At 39.2% G+C, this 19,959-nt stretch overlaps 1 protein-coding gene across 3 annotated transcripts in view; it reads right to left on the bottom strand.

Moving 5' to 3' along the window:
* The window catches only part of IARS1 (isoleucyl-tRNA synthetase 1), a 92,130-nt gene that overhangs the window by 42,968 nt on the left and 29,203 nt on the right, over positions 1-19,959 (bottom strand). For all 3 annotated transcript variants that reach the window (XM_015641045.3, XM_015641047.3, XM_015641046.3), the window contains exons 12-15: positions 19,162-19,284; positions 17,598-17,689; positions 13,513-13,611; positions 3,121-3,247 (exon numbers count right to left, since the gene is read on the bottom strand). In XM_015641045.3, coding sequence (XP_015496531.1) covers positions 3,121-3,247; positions 13,513-13,611; positions 17,598-17,689; positions 19,162-19,284 — 441 coding nt within the window. The remainder of the gene's footprint in view (positions 1-3,120; positions 3,248-13,512; positions 13,612-17,597; positions 17,690-19,161; positions 19,285-19,959) is intronic.

Here is a 19,959-nt window from a genome sequence, read left to right as displayed (position 1 = left end):
CAAGGCAGAAGGATGGAGCTCCTCTGTCCCAAGGGGAGCTCATTAGGTGCTGAAAGGCAAGAGGAGAATGCAGCAAACAGATGCTAATCAAATTCCATCCCTCATTAGGCCGCACCCCCTCGTTTCTGCACAGAGCACACACAGGCTGATGCTCTCTAATTAAAGCTTCTGCTCAATACATCCCTTCAGCAGCTATGGCTGCTCCAACAGCCTGGGCCCTCTGCTGCTCCTCCATTTGATGGCTCACATCAGCTCCAAAACCAGCTCTACCAACACTGAACAGCACCAAAGACTCTAACGGGCTGCTCCAAGACCTAAGGTGAAGCCAGAGGTCAAGATTAACCCCTGCTCAGAAAATGAACATTACATCCAGGATTATCCACGTCAATAGGAGCATGAAGGCATCCAGCAGCATTCATGCATCTCCATGTTCCTGTGGCACAGCCCTGCAGCCCCTGCTAAATAAAAATGTTTGTTTTTGTGGGTTTGCCATTTCAGCTCAGTTCAGCACCACAGCTGAGGAGTAAGGAGTGCCCACAGAAAGGAAGAAGCCTGCACAGTATGTCAGAAAGATGGCCTGGGATCACCAGCAAACATTTCATGAATATGAAATAGGAGAAGAAATGACTGCTATAGTCAGCCAGAAGTGGCCTTAATGCAGCCTCAAAGCAGCCCAGAAATGCACCTGGAGAGGTTCCCTCACCCTCAGGAGAGCAGAGCCAGAGCCCTCTCATTCTGCTGGCCAAGCCTGAGGGCACCCAGCCCAGGGCAGGCTTACCATGAGTGACAAGCCAGGAAATAATCAGGGAACTTCAGAGCATCACTGAATAGTGAACACTAGCTCATATGTATATGTAAGTCCTATAAAATGAGCCTATATCTGCTTTACCAACTTGGGTGTTATATTAAAAAATTTTATTATCTAATCCAAATGAGATGTGTTCCTCCACTGAGGAAATCATTGGAATTTGAAAGCTTAAAATGATAAACTGTCTGCAAAAATGTGGCAATAAACACAAGCTTCAAAATTTAACTTCCATTATGCATCTCTACCTGATAATTATGCTAAAAGAAAACTAAAATAAAACTGTGCAAAAGCAGTTATTGATCTGTAATAAAATTCACTTTAATACCAATTAATTCACCTTACTGTATATTAAATAAGGAATGGTTATTACTTCTCCAGGATTTAATATGCAAAGCATAATTGCATGCAACAAAGTGTTCTTCTGAGAGCAAAACATGAAGAGGCTGCTCTGCAATCCCACATGGCACCAGGCTGCAGTAACACTGGAGTCAGGGAATTCTGAGGGAAAATCATTACTGGGAGAGCAGATGTCACCTAGGCTTTAAGTTTTACATCATTTCCAGCACTATTTGTTTTTCAAGCCATATCTCACACACACAAAAAGAATGAATATTTTTTAAAAAACTTCTAACTTGAAATTTAGCTCAGTTCAGAAGCTGTACTCATCTATTAAAGCACAATATTCAGGCTCTGGAGCAAACAGAAATGTGTGACATCTATGGATAGAAATAATAGACCTGTTGGTATTTCCATCATTATTCAGAACACCAAGCCCTGAGGAACATTTGCAGCTCGTTTCAAAGGAAAGGTCAATCTTCCAAGTTAGACATCATTTTGTTATTAAAAACTAACAAATCAAACCTAGAAAAGCAAAAAAAAAAATCGGTACACACTGGAATACAGATAAGGGGAGACTGAACAGAAAATGAAATATTATTAGAGGCAAGGAGTGGAAGTAATGAAACTGTTACACAATCATTTTCAGCTGTAGATTGAAATACCCAGGCACAACACTGAAAGCCTTTTTATTACGTAAAAAAAATTGTTAGATCAAACAAAGGACTTAGAAATGTTAGATGAATGTGAAGAAAGTGTGTATAAATTGTCAGTCTTCAAACTAAACTTTAACTGTTATATGAGAGACAGAAGCACTTGGTTTGTCAGTAATTTATAAACACACTCACAGCACAAATAGAATCCAAATGCCAAAGCTTTCTTAGATACTTAAATCCTAATTGCAGGAGTAGCTCCCTCCCTATCCCAGTATCTCCCTGCCTACCAAGATTCCCAGTGAAGAGGAAATAAAAATGTTTTATGGTGCACATCTAAGCAACAGCAAGTTTAAGGTCATAATATACTTCTCTAGCAGATGTTTTCCTACTCGAGGTCTTTCGGGTCTAAAATGAAGAGTAAAACTTCTTCAAATCAAGAGAGATAAAAATAAAGGCTTGGGATGCTGCCATCAGTATTTACCTTCCCTGGACATCCTGACACTGATTACCATTTCCTACTCTCAGCATGAGGAAGGCTTATCATGTGTGTCTGATGGAACTAACCCAATACAAAAAAAAATAAAAAAAAAAAAAAAAAAAGGGAAAAGGAAAACATCACACAAAAAAAACCCAAACCCACTTTACCTTCAAAAAGAGTTTTAAAACCATCAAAATTGTGTCAAGTGTTCACTCATGCCCTCTGCATTATGCTACCAATGCAGGGTACCCTGCAGCTTGACAAAGCTCATTTCTAGCACTACCATTATACATTTTCATCATTGCACTAGATTCGTATTTTTACAGTCTGCTACATTCACATTTGTGGCACTACAAATATGTATCTTCACTGTTCTGCTGTGGTGGACTTACTTTTATGCCTTCAGCAACTCATTTGGCTTGAAGTAACCAACCACCAGAATTTCAAAAGCAGACTTAAAGGAGTCTTTTTACCAAAAAAAAATTTAAAAAAATAAATTTCCTCCTTGCCATTTTCTCACTGCATTTATTATTTCCTTCAGATTTGCCATCACTGCAAATTCTTCTGGGAAAGACAAGATTAATTTTAATGTAAAAACCAAGAAAAATTGCTTGCAGTTTCCAAGCAAAAGCAAAGAAAGCCTGCACAGGCACACAAATGAACCCATAAACATGCACAGATCTATCACCTATTATACAAATATAGATGGGTCATACAGATATGCTATTAAAACATGTAAATAGGACTTCAGGCTGCAGCAGCCAAAGATATACCGAAATAAGCAAACAACAAGTACAGACAGGTTTTTTTGCTAACTAGAACCTTTCATTTTCCTTGCTCACCTCTTCCAAATCCTCGCTGACCCACAGAGGGATGGGGGTTCCCCAGTAGCGGTTCCGAGAGATGGCCCAGTCTCGGGCATCCTTCAGCCAGTTCCCAAAGCGCTTCTCCCTCACAAAATCTGGAACCCTGTGCCAAAAAAAACCAAAGTATTAATGTATGACTATGTTCCACTTAAAAGAAAGCTGGTAAGAATTGATTATATTTGATTTTATCCACCATAGAAGTTTGTTCCAGCACTGATTGACTTGGAGCACATTCATGTTACAGCACTGGCTGCTGCAAGGCCTATGGAGGTGCTGCCAAAAAACCCAAAACTGCCTTTGTCTGATCTCCAGGTAAGCTGCTGATGTGAAAAACACCATATTTATTTTACTGTAACTCAGGAAAACACATGCAACATAAAATAGATTCATTAGGGATGAAACAAAGGCCAAAGTTCTCAGGACAGTCCAACAGTGGAAGGTAATGGTGATGACAATACTTTTGATTAAATCACACACAGAAAAAGGAACAGCCACTGATTTTGGGGTTGACTGAAATTCCCAAGATTAAAAAGCCTGGAGCAATAGCACTAAAAGGCACCTTGGATTATGTATGGGCATCCAGGTATATGCACATTACTCAGGTTGATAGATCATACAAAAAACCCTTCCCAAGCTATTTATCATCTCACTTTGAATGACCCAATTAAGAAACAAAACACGCCCCCAACCACAGACCCCTATCAGTGCTTGCTAAAACCTCATTTTGAGCACTAAAGGGCATTGAAGGATGTTAAAGACAAATTTTTATTGTATGAAAGTGTCTTGGAGCTCAAAGGTTAATGCCAGAATCCAATGCCCTGCAAGGTTCCTGGTTGTGCTAAGTGGCCTGGTGGTTTGATTAGAATCATTAGAACCATTTTCTCCCAGGATGTAAACAAACAATTAACTATTTATCCAATGATTATGTGCAGATGAAGGAAAGCAATGGGTTTCATGCTCAACAATATGCTCACTTCATGCCTAAAGGTGCATTTAAAAAGACCAAACTCAAATGAAACTCACAGAAAGTGCAACCTTAAGAGAGTGTGACACACAGAAACTGTGAATGAGCAGCTCACAACAATAAAGTAGCTCTGGAACTGAGCTTTGAGCAACCCCTGGCAAGTTTTGCTGGGTTTGTTTTCCCAGTCTAACTTGAAAGGCCCTTCCCAAAGTCTGAGATGGATTAGGAGGGCCATGGATTCTAAAGGGGGAGCACACAGGGTCTCTTCCACTTTTCTTTCTGAAGCTCTTGGTCCTCTTGTCAAGTATTTTTTTTTTTTTTTTGAGGATTTTTAATCACAGATCAGTCCCAAGAGTAACAAAGATGAAAGGTTCCTTTAGAAGAAAAAATTAGAAGAATGGATTCACATGATACATTGAGGTAGGATTTGGCCCAGCAGCAGGAGATTTATGAAATAAATGTGAATAAAAAAACCCAGCAAACTATTGATGAAAATAAAAGCCACTCTCTTATTTTAAAAGTTTTACCCATGATGAAGCCATGTAGAGATCTAAAGGCCTCTTGCTGCCAATATTGTCTCAAGTGGATAAAAACTACCCTTTAAAGCCTTACTAAATATCAGCCTGAAGTTCCACAGCATCCCTCGCTATTTCTGGAGTTACTTTCAGCTGCAAAGTTGTCTTCTGTAACACTTCTCGAACAAAAATCTAATATAAAAAAATTTTAAACAAACTCAGTGACTCATGTTTCACATGACATCTGTAGCCCTGCTCTGAAAGTTAGAAATGTATACAGGCTTTCCCAATTTGGTTCAGCGTGGGACTCATTACTATTAACTTTCTGTCCTGACCTCAGGAGACCCTCTCGCCAAACACAAGTGGAAACTGTACAAAGTTCATTAGCATTTGCCCAACATTCCACTAATGTGGAAAACTTCTCTTTACACCACTCCTAAACTAGTTTCCATTTTTCAGAAGTTGTTAGACACTGATTAGCTGAAATTATTAGTCCCATTTAACATAGCTAGAGGCTGAGACAATCCCCCAATGACATTAAAATGCTAAGAGTTTCAATTCTGCCTCCTCAAAACACGCATGAAAAATTAATTTTATCCCCAAAGTGGACATTAACCACAAAAATGTATGTGGTGTGATCTCTCTCTCTGAGCTATGAAAGCATATAATTTACCTCTTCTGGTAAAATTGTCTGACCCTGCTGCCAGTTTGCAGTGGAACATAAAGCACAAACCACTTCATCTACGAACCACATTTGCAACAATGATCTATGGCTCTTTAGAGGTTCAACACAGGAATAACGCTGGCACAGCCATCAAATCTAATAAAAAGAGCCTGTATCTCACACACATTCTGAGCCCATCACTCAAAGGAAGTGTTACTTAAAGCAGTTGGGTTTTGCCTCTGCAGAGATGCTGCCCAAAGGCAAACACAGCCTCCAGCTGGGATCAAGCTGGAAAAGCGATCTGCAGCAGGAACAATCATGCCAGGCACAGCCCTTCAAGTCTGGAGCCCATTTCTTTTACTTATTCTCACTAGATTTAGCTCCAGATAGCTCAGTTTAACACTTACCTACATATCACAAGGGAAAAAAATAAAATCAGAGGCACCTTCTACTTAAATATTTGATTAGGCTGGGAAAAAAACAGTATTCTCAATGATGTTGTTACTAACACCTGATCTTTATTTACACCAATTCCAGGTTAGTGTTCTTAGAGTTTTTTCAGTATTTTTTAATCCTACTCTTAGATATTTTCTTGGCATATTTCTCCTGCTAAATTTTCATTAAGACATCATCTTGCCACAGGCACATATTAGTTGAGGACACATTTTTTTACTCTTCCATCTACAAAGCATCTGGAAGATAAATGAAAAGCCCTCTCCCATATGCCAATGCACATATTTTTCACGTTTATCCCCACATCCATCACAAACTCCCTGCAGCCTGGAAGCACAGATCTCGGGTTCCTGCTGGTGACCACTGAGTGCAGTTGGGTGTGACCACAAGGTGCCCAGTTCTACCAGTTCAGAGCCCCCTGGACTGGCACTGGACACCTTCACATCTCAGAGAAGAGCAAGCCCCAGCTCCCAACAGCTCCCTGAGGCTGCAAGTGAAAATTCAAAGCAGCCACATCTCTCCCAAAGCCATCATGCTGCAGCTCCTCAAGCTGAGCTGTGAGAAACAGGTTTTTTTATTTCCCAACGGGCCTACAATTTGTTTGACCTTCAAATTTCTCTGCAAAATGACACAGATAGGATTTCATACTTCTTTCTCTGACATTTAGCAAGGTTAAGGAGACTGCTGCCTCAGCAGGTCAGGGAGCTCTTGATTCATGGGTGTGGAACAGTGTGGGACAATTGCAATTTCTCCTCTTGGCACCCAGGACAGGGCACTAAATAAACTGCAGGATGTTGGAAAGCTCAGGGAATTCAACTCCACAACACAAAGGAATATTGTTTTGCCAAATCATAAATTAGGAAGATTTTGAATCCAAGTACATCAGTACACCTGTTTGAATGCTCATGTCTGTCTTACTTTCCCAACATCAAAACTCTATCGTACAAGTCGGAGATAATGAAAATTATTCATTTGCTGCAAATTTCTGTATCCATTTTTGACTGTTTATTCCTATTTTTGAAGCAGATGTGGGGTTTTGCTTAATTCATGCATTGCTAAGTCCTCTGCACAGTCAACTCCCACATCCTTTCTTGGTAGCTACTCATTTTCTTAGCGTCTTAGTGTAAAATAAAAATTCCATTTGACAAGCCAAAAAAACCCCATGAAGAGCAATGCAAAACCCAGTCTTTTAACAAAATCTATTAATTTATTACAGCAGGAACCCTCTCTCCTTTGCCTTCTCAGTCTATGCACCACTCAGCAGCCAAGTCACACAAGCAATGTGGGCATGGATTTGAAAACAGCAAATATTGACCACCTTCAATCCCACTGCAGAACTGAGTTTGCTGACAGTGAGCTACCAAAGGCTGAGCCAGTGGGTTCTCAGGACCAATAAATACTCAAGGAACAGCATCAATTAAAATAAATAAATTTGCTTTCTGACCCTTTGTCTCCAGAGGAAAAACGTACAGGAAGCAAATAAAAAAAATATTCTAAATTATTACATGATCCAGAAGGAAACTTATTAAAAGGACAAAGACATCTGTTCCTTTTCCGTAGATATATTTTGAAGCGTATTTCTTGTGCTCCTAACACAATTGCAAATCCTGAACTCAGCTCCTTATTCCATCTGTGAGCTCAGATGTGCTCTGAGCTGGCTCACCGGGCCCAGTCACGGGATGCAGGAGCTGGCTCAAAGCAGCACCATCCCTCTTCTCTGTAAACACAAACAGCACTGCCAAAATAAAACACTGCCCCTGCACAAGCCTTGTGTTTTATCATCAGTTCAACATTGAAAGCTGTTTCAGGTATTACATAAAGATAGGCTAATCTTTTCTCACTCTTCATCACCATTCTCATCTTCTTCTCACCAGCTAATCTTTTTTCATGATATTCTCTGAAAAAACACAGCACCTTTATGTATTGGGTAAGATTTACTTCATAATTACTAATTAAAGGAGTTAAGACTATAAAGTTGATAAACAAAATACTACCTTAAGTAGTGGGAATTAGGGGACCTAATACCAGATTAAGAACTCTAATACAGCTTTGGTTCTGAGAGGATGCTCCCAGATCTGTCCTGTCCTTTGGCAAGCTGGTAACTTTTTAAATGCCACCTGAAATCAGGAATCAATTTTAAGTCTGGAAAAGAGAAAGTTACTCTTCCAGAAGATAGCTGAGTTGTATCAGAAACACCAAAGATGATGAAGTAACTATTCTATGTCATCTAACTAAATATGCTCAGATTTATTTAAATTCCTAGCATACCAACTGGGGGTTTTATTTTAGGTGTAGAATTTGGCTTTCTTTTTAAACATTAACCAACCCTTAGAAGACAAAGGCTTAAATTCCATTATGTTAATTTACTCTAATAACAAGCCTCCTTCAACATGCCCTCAAATTGATTTTTAATGGTTTTTAATTCAAAGAGATAAAATAAGCAACTATTCATGCCCTTTTGACACTTTAATTAGCGCCAATCTATATCATGGACCTAATTAAACATGGGGGGAGGTGGGAGGGAGGAGAAAGGAAGGGAGGAAAGGTCAGTGTGTGCCAGGCAGAATTTCCACTGCAGCAGCCTCTGCTCCTCAGCCTGGGAGAGCTGCTGGAATGGTGCAACCCCACACACCCCACACCAGCCTGGGCAACCTCCACCGCTGCATTTTCTGCTTATGGTGCAGCTTACAGGGGCTAAATGAACTGTGCTTTCAATCATTTTCATCTCCTAATGTTTCTCTTCCCTCTTTTCTCCTGGTTCCCATGGTAACCACCACATTGTGGTGTGACTGCAATGCTGCTGCAGACGCATCCCCGTCACCGCTGCTCCCGGACACGGCAGCGCAGCCCTGACCTCCAATGCTGGCACACGTCCCACTAAAAACCCTGCTCCATCTCCCTTCTAGGACCCAGGCACCCTGCTAATTGCTGCTAAAATTCCTTATCTTATCAACAATCCCGGCAGCCTGAAGCCAGGGAGACGGGAAGCTTCCACTTTTTTTCTCCCTGCACAGTTTCCTTGGGAATACTCTAACATTTACTGGCACAAAGTACTTTTGTAGGGCATCAGCACTCAGGATCCATTTCAGTCCACATATATCAATACATTTGCATTCCTGTGACAGTGGCAGACATTCCACACACTGCTCATGGCACAGATCTATCAGCTGCCCAAGAAAATCATGGGCTGGAGTTGCTCAGTGAACTGGCATTTGGGGGGTTTGCTTCATAAGCTTTTCCTTGAAGCAAAAAATAAGCTTTTGGTGACCCTTCAGCAGTACTGAAAAGGTACCTCTGCATCCATGGCATCATCAGCAATCTCTGCACAGGAGAGGAAACAGCAAAATTAAGGCACAGCAGAACACGAGCCTTCAAAATCCACTGAACAAGCCTCCAAATTCACTTCTAATCCTCAACCATGTCTGATAACAGACAGTAATAAAACCTTCTTTAAATTAGACAAACACAAGGCTAACCCTGCAGCAATTTTTTCCACCTCCTGCTGTAGGCAATGCCACAGACTTGGATTTTTCCTCAGGAAATGTTGCCATCTAGTGACTCCACGTTGCTGTATACATCACAATCGCTACTAGAGGGAGGATCTCATCTGTATTCACCATTCCCCAGTAGGAAAAGTGTGACTGATGACTCAAAAAGAAGAGTTACAACTGCATGGTGATATTAAAGAAAAAAAAAAAAACCAAAACAAATCTACACACACCATGCATTTAAAACTGTTCAGATGAAATGTATTAATATTAACAAATCAAGAAAAAAAATGTCCTGAGACTTTCTATAAAACAAAAACAAGCAGCAAAAGAAGGAAAAAGGACTCACTGATTTTCTTCCATTGCTCTACAATTCTATTATGATTTAAAATTCTGTTGCCCTGCTACAGAGTCCAATTCCTCATCTGAGCAAAAATGACAAGTTCAGTAGAATAAACATTCGCTTTCTATTGTGGATGGGCTCCACAGCCCCATCCTCTGCACAGCCTCAGGGTTTCTGACACAAACAGGCATTATTCCTGATCACATCTCACCTTTCCACAGGTGGGACACAGTTTTGTGGTGAAAGATTAAAATGACCAAGATGAAAAGCTTCTCCAAAGCTTGATGTGCTCGACTGACACAGGAGAAGACACCTGGGCTGACAAAGGAGCTGTGGGGAGCGCACACAAAACTTTAACTTCACTCACAGAAATGTGGCATTTCCAGCAAAACTTTAACTTCACTCACAGAAACGTGGCATTTCCAGCAAGAACTAACAGCTTAAGTTATGGTGGAAGTCAGGAAAATAATATCTTCAACCATACATTGAGCTCTTTATTACAACACCTGAATTCTTCAGTGGTGAGAAGATGCCAGAACAAAAGGTTTGGCTTCTTTGAAGTCCCTGACTGTCTCCCATCACTGCTTTCCTTCCACTGATGCTCATTTTTCCACTACTCAAAGTGCTGAACATCTTATGCAAACAATGTCAGAGCTGCACAATGTCTTTAACATTAGAAACTTGGCAACAGCTACAGGTGAATGTTTTAGGAGTTACTGAAGGAGAACTTTAAGTGAGGGAGGTTTAAAAGAAAATAAAGAGTTCAAAGCTGATATTTAAATATAAACTACAGAATCTTTTCTATCAGTCTGCAAGAATAGAAATATAACATCCACTGCCAGAAGGATGAGCTACAATAGTTTGGAATTTGCACTATAAATTATATAGATTTATTGCTTACAGTAACTTATAAATTTTCAATTTACACCAACTTTGAACACCGATGACAGGAATTAGTCCTATATTGTAATTATAATCTAAGTGGCCTGGTTTAGACTGTGGATACATAAAAAATGCTCTTTCAATAAACAATTTGAGAAAATGATGGTGACAACAATTAAGCCTGAAATCCAGACAGCACCTTGGTGTTGCATCCAACTCTCCTTATCAAGAGAATAAAAAGCCAAGGTTTGACAAGTCCAGCTTTTACAGCAGCCAAATCTGCCCCTCTTCATCTCAAATACAGCAGTAGTGGGTGCCTGAATGCCAAATAGAAGATAACCTTTTTAATTTAAATTTTCTTTTAAATAATCTCAGTTACACAGTAAAGAACATTCAGTAAGGAAACTTCAATTAAAGGCTGAAACACAGCCCCCTAAATACTGTTCCAATTGAGCATTTTCATCAACACTTGACACAAGTTAATTCCCAGTCTGCCTGAAATAAGGATGCAACAGAATAGAGAGGATTTTTTGGCTTCTGATTTTACAAAAATGCTGCCACATTACTCATGTAACCATTATTGGAAGTGATAGTAATTTTGAAAAATGAAAATAGAGTTGGTGGTTTTAATAAATTTTGAATGGCTGTGGCCTTATAAGTTGGATAATTCACTAAAAAACTAATTAGAAATGCAATCAGGTTGCAAAGTTTGTCCAAGTATGTTTAATTTATTTCATCAGGAAGGATATCTATCAAGAGGGCAGCTATTCTTAAGGGACAATATACCTATCAGTCATTTATAGGAATAAAAAAAGGAATGCAGTCAAACCCATTTTGTAAAGGTTAATATAGTCTGAAAAGCATTTATCCCAAATTTTCTCATTTTCAGGACATGCTGAAGCCCCAGAGAGTCCAAAAATAAATTTTTTAAAAGCTACATATTATTCCTGTGACACTTTGAGAGATCAAGTCTCTTCAAAAGCACAAAAAGTAGGTTTTGGGAAGGATGGAGTTTCCAAAATTTAAATAAATGAATACTGCAGAAGGCCAGCAGTCTCAATGCCAACTAAAGAAGCTACACTCCAAACAAAACTGGCATCAATGGAAAACACAGGAAGAAAACCTCAAAAAACACTCCCTTACTCTTTATAAAAGCTGGATTTGAAAAGCCAACTTCAAGTTTACCCAGTATTCAAATTACTATGAAATCACATACTGGAAAATATATATTCTTTGTTAATAATTCTGTGATCATACATCTGTACTTGTAGCTATATTCCCTACAAAAAGCTTCCCACAATTCCTAAGACCACATGGTTTTAAGAGGAGTCCTGAAGAATCAGTTTTATGTTCAATTATGGAATTGTGTTTAGATTCAGGAATTGCCTAAAGGACAAATGCTTCCTGTAATCCCAAGCATTTTGAAAATTGCCAAATGATGTCACTGCCTGCTCTTCTCACCCAACCTTTGCAACAGCAGCTCCAAAATTTGCTTCCAGTTGTATCCCCACGACTCAGCACTTACCAAAAGCACCACTGAGAACCCAAATATGTGCATGAGGCAGGGTTCAAACTGATCAGTAATTCTTACTAATTAGTGTCTCCTGGATGAATGGGGGTCACTTAGCAGGTTCTCCCTGAAGCTCTGCTTCTGGAAAAGCAAAACCCACCATTCAAGCACTTCCTTAACAGGATCATTACATTTTTTTTTTCTTCTGTTCATGTGAAAATTAAGTATGCAGGTCTACTGTCATCCCAACAGTGAAAGCATCTTGAGGAAGCTAATTAAAGCTAAGAACAAACACTTTCACCCCCTCTCCAGCTTATTTTTTGCCCCAAAGGAGGATCACAGTATGTTCTGCTATGGAAAACAGAAAACAACACTTAGTAATCTCTAAACTCTCCTGACACAGCCAGACTGGGCATGTGCTGCTTGGCAAAGCCAGGCTGCAGCATTTCTGGGCAGGCTCAATTATGGATCACTGACTTTTCCCACAGATCCCAGGATTTACAGTGCCTGCACAACGTAAGCAGTTATGCAAAAGCTGCTCATGGAGAATTTAATTGGCAGCTACTGTCCATGAAAAAAAAGCAGCACAAGCTGTAATTGCTCACTGAAGGTTGAGTCACCTTCTTTACAAGAGGCAACTGTGGTGGGAGAGGGGAGGAATCCCAGCTCTCCCTGCAGTCCTCAAATGGAAAGACTGAATGAGGTTGTAATCTGCAAGTTTTCCTCACTCACTGGGAGGTCTCAGCCTCCCAGGCAGAAGTGATTGATGAGAGGAAGGGAAATAAAAATGCAGTTTATGAGAGTGCAGAAGATAAGGTCCTTTTGTTACTAACACACCACAAAGCCAGGACTGACACCCTAAAAGGCCACCAGCACCAAGAGTTCCCTTTTACTGCACTTAATAATGCACTTAAGTTGTTACCTAAAGCTCATCTGCTGTTTCCTACACAAATTTCACACAAGTATTTTTCACACTCCCTATATACATGTCAAGATTTGATTTTTACCATTAATAGAATTTTTTTCTTTAAACCAGTGTAAATGAGTTTATCTACAACAATAAGGGCAGGATTTTTTCTTCAAATTCACCTTTGATGAAATAATCAACCTTATCTGTAATAACTAGATGGAAAAAACCCACAACTTGTCTAAAAATTAGTTTAATTTGGAACAATATATACATAGCATTAAGCTGCCTCTATTACTGTCTCAGGTGGAGCTTTTTGGGAAGCACATCCCAGCTTCTGCAGGATCATTCTCCTCTGCAGTTTCTCTCATGCTGAATTGTTTAGGTTTGCATAACATGTTTGGAGGGCATTTTTAATCATTCTGTAGTGTATTTCCCTGTAAATTACTAGGAAATATTCCTGATGAAACTGAGATAAAACACTGTTTAGAACTGGTCCCAGTAGCATTGGCTGAAAGAGTGGAAATATGAAGCAAAGTGAGGATATGAACAGTGGAATAGCTTTGGAGAGTTCCAGCACACACCCCCTACACCCCCAGCTCCAGGGAAAGGAATAAAACAGATTTCTGAAGGAGACATTACCAGTAGCACTGGGCATTATTTTCCAACAGCTTCTCCACCATGTGCTCCACCCTGACAAACCAGCTGGGCACGGCTTTGTAGATCAGTGGAGTATCTGACCTGTGCAGGGAAGGGAATAAAACAAACAACAACATTCTTAAATACTACATTATTGATAAAGTGCTCTCTAATATTTAGTTTTGCACATGACAGTCCCCTTTCCACAGACTGAGTTCACTGCTGCTGAAATATCATCACAGTTAAAGGTTGGGGTCTGTTTGGTTTGTTAAATTACATAAACTGTTACACTTATGTGAACTACTATTTTGAAATCCAGTCCTGAAAAAAAATTTTACAGCCTTCAAACCCAGTAATTCAAGGAATTTGTATAGCAAGAGCAATCATGAAAATGTTCAAATGATACTTGAATTTGAAATTTGTGCTCCTACATTATGAACTTCAGTAACTACTAAAATGAGTCATATTTCAGTCTTCCACATGAGCTCATTCTGAATCATTTTTTATGTGTATATGAGCCTGAAAAGCCAGGGAACATTATGCTATGTTTTTACTATTTGCATTTAAAATAATAATCACAAATCATAAAAAAGTAACAGCACCCAAGAAGTAAGTTCCATTCCAGGTGAGAGCGAAAGCAAGAAATCCAGATAAGCATATACAAGAATTTTTAAATATATCTTAACATATTCCTGACTTCAATAAGCAATAAAAGAAAATCCATATGGGAGGAGAGCAGTTTCACAACTTGGGATTGCTTAGAAATGGAAACACGATTGGCCAGTGCACAGATTGAGCAATTTCCTAAATTACTTGGTAAAATCAGTATCTCCAAGCATCTGACTGCAGTGTCCCAACCCAGTCTCTGATTTATCAGTTCCACAATAACTGCTTAAGGTCTTGAGTAACTGCTCAGGCAGCACATCCTCCTAAAGGATCCTGGGATCCAAGAGCAGGCACATAAGGAGCTCAGACATTTCTAATCCTTCACATCCATCCCATTATTCCATTATGATGAGGGAGAAAAGCCCTAGGAGATGGGATCTGTCTGTGGGTACAGAGGGGCAAACAACACTGTGACAAGAAGCTCATTCTCCTCTAGCATCAATCCACTCCACAAAATGTTTCTTGAAAATATTACTTTTGTTTAAGTTACTTTGGCTAAGAACTTGGCAATACACAAAAATTCACCAGCAAAGACCCTGAGAAACTACTGTTATCTCCCATGTGCAGTCAGCACTACAAACAGCCAAAGTTTAATTCATTTTACTTATATCCACAGCAAGAGCACATTTGAAATCCACCAACTACTGCAGATGATAGTGAAAATTAAAATTGCTACTGTGCCAGCACTTGCTAAAGATGCACCTGCCTAACCCACAAAAGAAAGAAAACCCACAGCAAAGGTTGTTTCACAGTGCACAAAGCCCAATAATAAAAATGACATTGTTTCTTTTAACACTTTTAAATGTATTTCAAAAGACTTTTCATTGTAACATTATAACCTGTATGTTTCAATGTGCAGAAGTGTCAGAGTACCTACAACCTTTAAGGAAATGGTGACAGTTTCAGGTAACTATGTAGTTGTGTCCTAGCTATTAAATGCAAACCTACTGACTGCTTGCTACACAAATTTAAGACGGGCCCAGGGACACAGAGTGGCTTCAAGCTGGAAGGATCCATGACAAAGGCCAAGCACAGAAATCATTTCCCAGGCTTTCCACCCAACACTGAGGTTGTAACACCTGACAACCTCCAGGGCTCTGCTCCTCCTACATGAAGGCAACAAGTCAGGGGAGAGGGCAAAGTTTCCCTGAATATTTTTCTTCTAGCTGTGCTACCAAGCAGTGCCTAAACAGGGGACTGCAGAGAATAAACAATAAAATTGCCCAAGCAGTGACATCTCCCACATGTCTGCCCCTCCTGACTGGTGAGAAGGTTGAGGAATCCGGATTCAACTGGATTTTACAGTAGAATCAAATGAGAAATACCTACTGCTGGGTTTTGTTTTCCATCAACACAAGGGGAAAACCACCCAGACAGACCTTAAATCAAAGTCTGATGCTTACAAAGTTCCTGCCTGACCATTCCTCTCTGTCCCAACCAAACAAAGTTTTGTTCCCCTTACAGACAGATCCTTTAGAAACACATCAGAAGAATCAAATCACATTAATTGTGATCTTATTCCGTTTTCCTGTAATTTGGGAACTAAATGATCAATAATTGAGCCCGTGTCATGAAGATACTTCCTGGTTTTGCCTTCACTGGCCTGGAAAAGTCAAAGCTCCAAGTGTGCCAGTGGAAGAGCTTCCCAACACTGTTCCCAAAGGAATGGCAGGAAGAGCTGTGGGGGACACTCCAACAGCTGCTGAACTGCTGCCCAGGCCACACAGACTCCCAAGATCTCACATGAGAACAGAGCAGTTCTGATCAATGTCCTCCATTTTCAGCAGTTCCAATAAAGACAAATTCTACTTGAAAACTATCTACTGCATCCTTACCAAGCTGCTGTGTTTCTCACATTTTAAAGTTTAGCTGACAGAAAATTACTACACAGAGAAGGACCCAGATTTCCTGATATGTGGAAAAATAAAGAAAATTTCTCAACATCACAAGGATTAAACAGCTGCTTGGTTTCAGGGAAAGGCAGCAGTACATTAAGAAGAGTCTGATTTCAAAGTTTTCTTACATTAATCAAAATAACTTATAACTATGTTCAAAGTTAAGAACTACTCTTCTACTTTTAGCATATTCCAATTATGGTTTGATTTGTGATGGCAGTGAAATGAGCTTTTCAAGTAGAATCCATTGTTCGGTTCTTCCCACCGGATAATTTGCTGCTAGGTGCTGCCTGCAACTTATCATCAATCAACAAAAATGTCAACAGAGTGGCAGGATTAAGGATCTTCTACAGAATCAGCACTTCTACATCCCTGCTTTGTCTCAGAAGGCCATGACTGGATATTTGAGTAGCTACACAAGAAAAACACAAGCATTGCTTGATTTTGGAGCTGCCATTTTTCAAAAATTGTCCCAAATCATCAAGGACATAACACTTGAAGAGCAATTCCCCTTCTTCCTCTAGGCAGCTGCTAGAAACAAACCAATCCTTCTGCTCAAGAGCAAGCAAAGGTTATTTTTGCTATAAATTAAAGATAAATGTACCCTGCTAGAACACTTCACCCAGCAGAGTCAGAGCCAGACAGAGAGATGAGCTTTTATCACAGTTATTTCAGTACAGTGCTGTGTACATCAGATAGGACTTAAAATCTTCAAACCATTTCAGATAATTAAATTAGGAATTTTATTTTAAGTGTGTCTTTGCTCATAATAAGAATTTAATACTCTACTAAAAGATAACTGAAGATGCACTTTTTTTTTAAATTTGATATTGTTTGGGGATTTTTTACAACAGCAATTGTGGAAATTTCAACACCAGGGAGGGTCTCTAATAAAAACAAGCTTCATTTCTAGATTAAATCTGTCTAGCCTGTATTCCTCAGAACCAAAATTTGTTTGTTCACTGATAATGAAGGCCCATGGAGAATTCCACGTGGAGACTTCCCCCACAGACATCCACCTAGGGATGTCTCCACATTTTAAGCAACTGGGCTTCTTTCACAGAAATAAGTCATCTTACAAGGTTAAAAATAACTATATTTTAGCCATTTTATTCAAAACATACAAAGCTTTGACACAAATATATAAAGATTTTCTGTGATATACTTATTTGGATACAATTCAAAGGGTATCAAAAAAATTCTTTCCCATTACTCAGCTGCTTAAAAAATAACTTTTTTTATAAGAGGTAGCAAGGCAAGAGTTCTACACCATGAAATGAGCAACACAAAGTATAAAAACACACATTTAAAAATTATAAACAGAAACTAAATTTCAGCACTACACCTAAATTCATCAGTTTTATGGCGAAAACAAGAAAAAATCCTCGATTTAAAAATAATCTCAATTTGTATTACTTTTAGTTTTGCCAGGAGAATTAAGGAAGGGAGGGGGAAGATATGGGAGAAGCCTGAAGAACTTTTCTGTTAGAAAGCTCAGCTGGAAGGCAGGTGCAGGTCTGTGCTTACCTCCAGCAGAAAGGGTAGCTGTGCTGGAAGGTGGTGCTGTGGATCAGCCGGCCCTTCTCCTTCAGCCATCTGATGATGTGCTTATCTGCATCCTAAAAACATGGATTTTCCTTGGAACACATGTTTCACTCAGTAAGCTACTACAGGATTTGTCTCAGATACTCAGTTTTTAAAAAATACTATGCATAGCCCAGCATTTACACACACACTCTGAAAGTTTCTATCAAGTTTATACATTTCCTGCAGGGGCACTGTAAAAAACTAAATTTGCAAAGTTATTTGCTCTCCAAACTGTTTATTTACTGTGTCTTCAATGTGTCTCTGCTATCTAGATAAATTTAAATTTATAAATTAAAGCATCAGTCCTTTTTTACCCTTAACTCTCTTTCCACACACACACAACTGTGTGTAAAATTCAAATTTTCTGAAGCACCAATACAAGCTAGAAACCACATTATTTAATATCCTAATGATTGAGTCATTTTGTGGCAGGAAATCACGTAGTGCTTTTTACCTAATATTTAAACATCCTCATACCACGTTCCGCTAAAGTGACTGAATTTCAGAATTTGAAGTATATTTCACAATACTTCACTAACTAACAGGGATTTACATGCTGATGTGGAAGTGAAAGCTCTATATTTAAAAAAAAAGCTGGTAATTTAAGACAATCTACTGAACATACAAGTGTCAATAAGACATTAAGGAAAAAAATACACAAATATCTACAAGTGAAAAATTCAGTATCCTAAGAAAATTTTCCAAGAGCCTTAAATTCAGATTTCAAGCAGCAAGAAGCTAAACATGAAGCCTCCAGTATCCTTTTATTTGCCTTAATGCATAAAGCAGGAAGGAGAGATAGCTGATTGAATCCTCAACTTAATTGAAAAAAGACTTTAAAATCTTGTATTGCATTTGTTTACAGGAACATGCTTTGCTATCAAACTGTAGCAGCAGAGTTAAAAGCAATTTGTTTTCTCAGGACATGGAATTTAAGAGGCACTCCCTGCTAGGGATTGTAGACAGATTTGTATCTGGAGCAATGTGGAGTTCCTGTGGGTTCCTTTTCCAGGGATTCTCCTGCATGGACTGACAAGTAAATTCCCACTGCAACACAGCCCAAAAGTGGGGGAAATGACTGAGTTTCTCCCTTCTGGTGGGTCATGTTACATTAACTGGCTGGGAAAAATTTAATGATGGCACCTGGGAATGCAGAGTCATCCAGAGGTGAGGGAGGCCCTGCACATGTGCCTGGAAACTCTGGACATGACATTTCTGTCAGGTAAAATCACAGAGTGAGAGTGTCTCTAGAATAGCTGCAAACAGGATACTCCTCTGCCTTCTCACTACAGATTTAAAAAGCTTAACTTTTATTTCAACTTTTTTCTCAGCTGCTTAATAAACAATTCCAACCTTGTTGCCAATGTTAAAACACATTTTAATTTATCCAGATACCAGTCACACATTGAAAACAAACCCACTTAGGGAAAGAAAAGAAAGCTTCCACCATATATAAAATGTATCTTGAATAAAGTAGTAATTTACTGTCCCCAAGCCCACTGACCTTCACATACTGCCCAGCAAAGTCAGCCACTTCTGCTGTGAAGCAGCCTGATGCATCAACAGGACACACAGGCACAGAGTCCTTCTGAATGATATTAAAATCCATGCAGACTCTGTAATCATCCTGCAAAAGAGACAAGCATCAAGCTGTAAGAATACAAAACACTGGGTAAAATATCCATCCCTTGAAACTGAAATTAAACTTTAAACAGAAAATATGATGACTAGACAAGAATAGCCAAATATTCAGCCTTCATTAATCTCAAATACTTAGGAGAAAGTCCTGTTTTATAGGACTGTAGCTTTATTCATGCAGAAGATTATGATTTCTTCGGACTCTCACCTAGTAGTATAGGGGATATGTGCATGTTTTCCTATGGACATCAATGCATATACACACACACATGTATTTTATGTGCCTGAGTACACAGTTCATGCAACCATTGCATGGCAAAAGAATTGCCAACCACTCCATCCTGCTCCTGTCCCAGGCAGAGCCTGGATCTGCCCAGCTCTCCAGCCAACACTGCATTTTTCAGAAGGCAGGTTGTTTCAATCAATCTATTTCTGGCATTTCACATAAGCAATCCCATTTTCTGAATGTCTTAATGATACAAAGCCTTTAAACCTGTATTTCTCAATCTTTTTTTGGCCCATAGGAAATGCTACTGACCAAGAACCACACATGGACAACATCATGGGTTTTTTTCCTGGCCAGTCTCCACTTAAATTTTTAATTTCCTGTAGCAATAAGAAGAAAAAAAAAAGAAAAAAAAAAAAAAAAAAAAAAAAAAAAAAA

This window comes from Parus major, chromosome 12 (assembly GCF_001522545.3).
Source record: "Parus major isolate Abel chromosome 12, Parus_major1.1, whole genome shotgun sequence".
NCBI classification, from domain to species: domain Eukaryota; kingdom Metazoa; phylum Chordata; class Aves; order Passeriformes; family Paridae; genus Parus; species Parus major.
The sequence above is the reverse complement of the archived record's forward strand: the minus strand, read 5'-3'. Positions and strand labels throughout refer to the sequence as shown.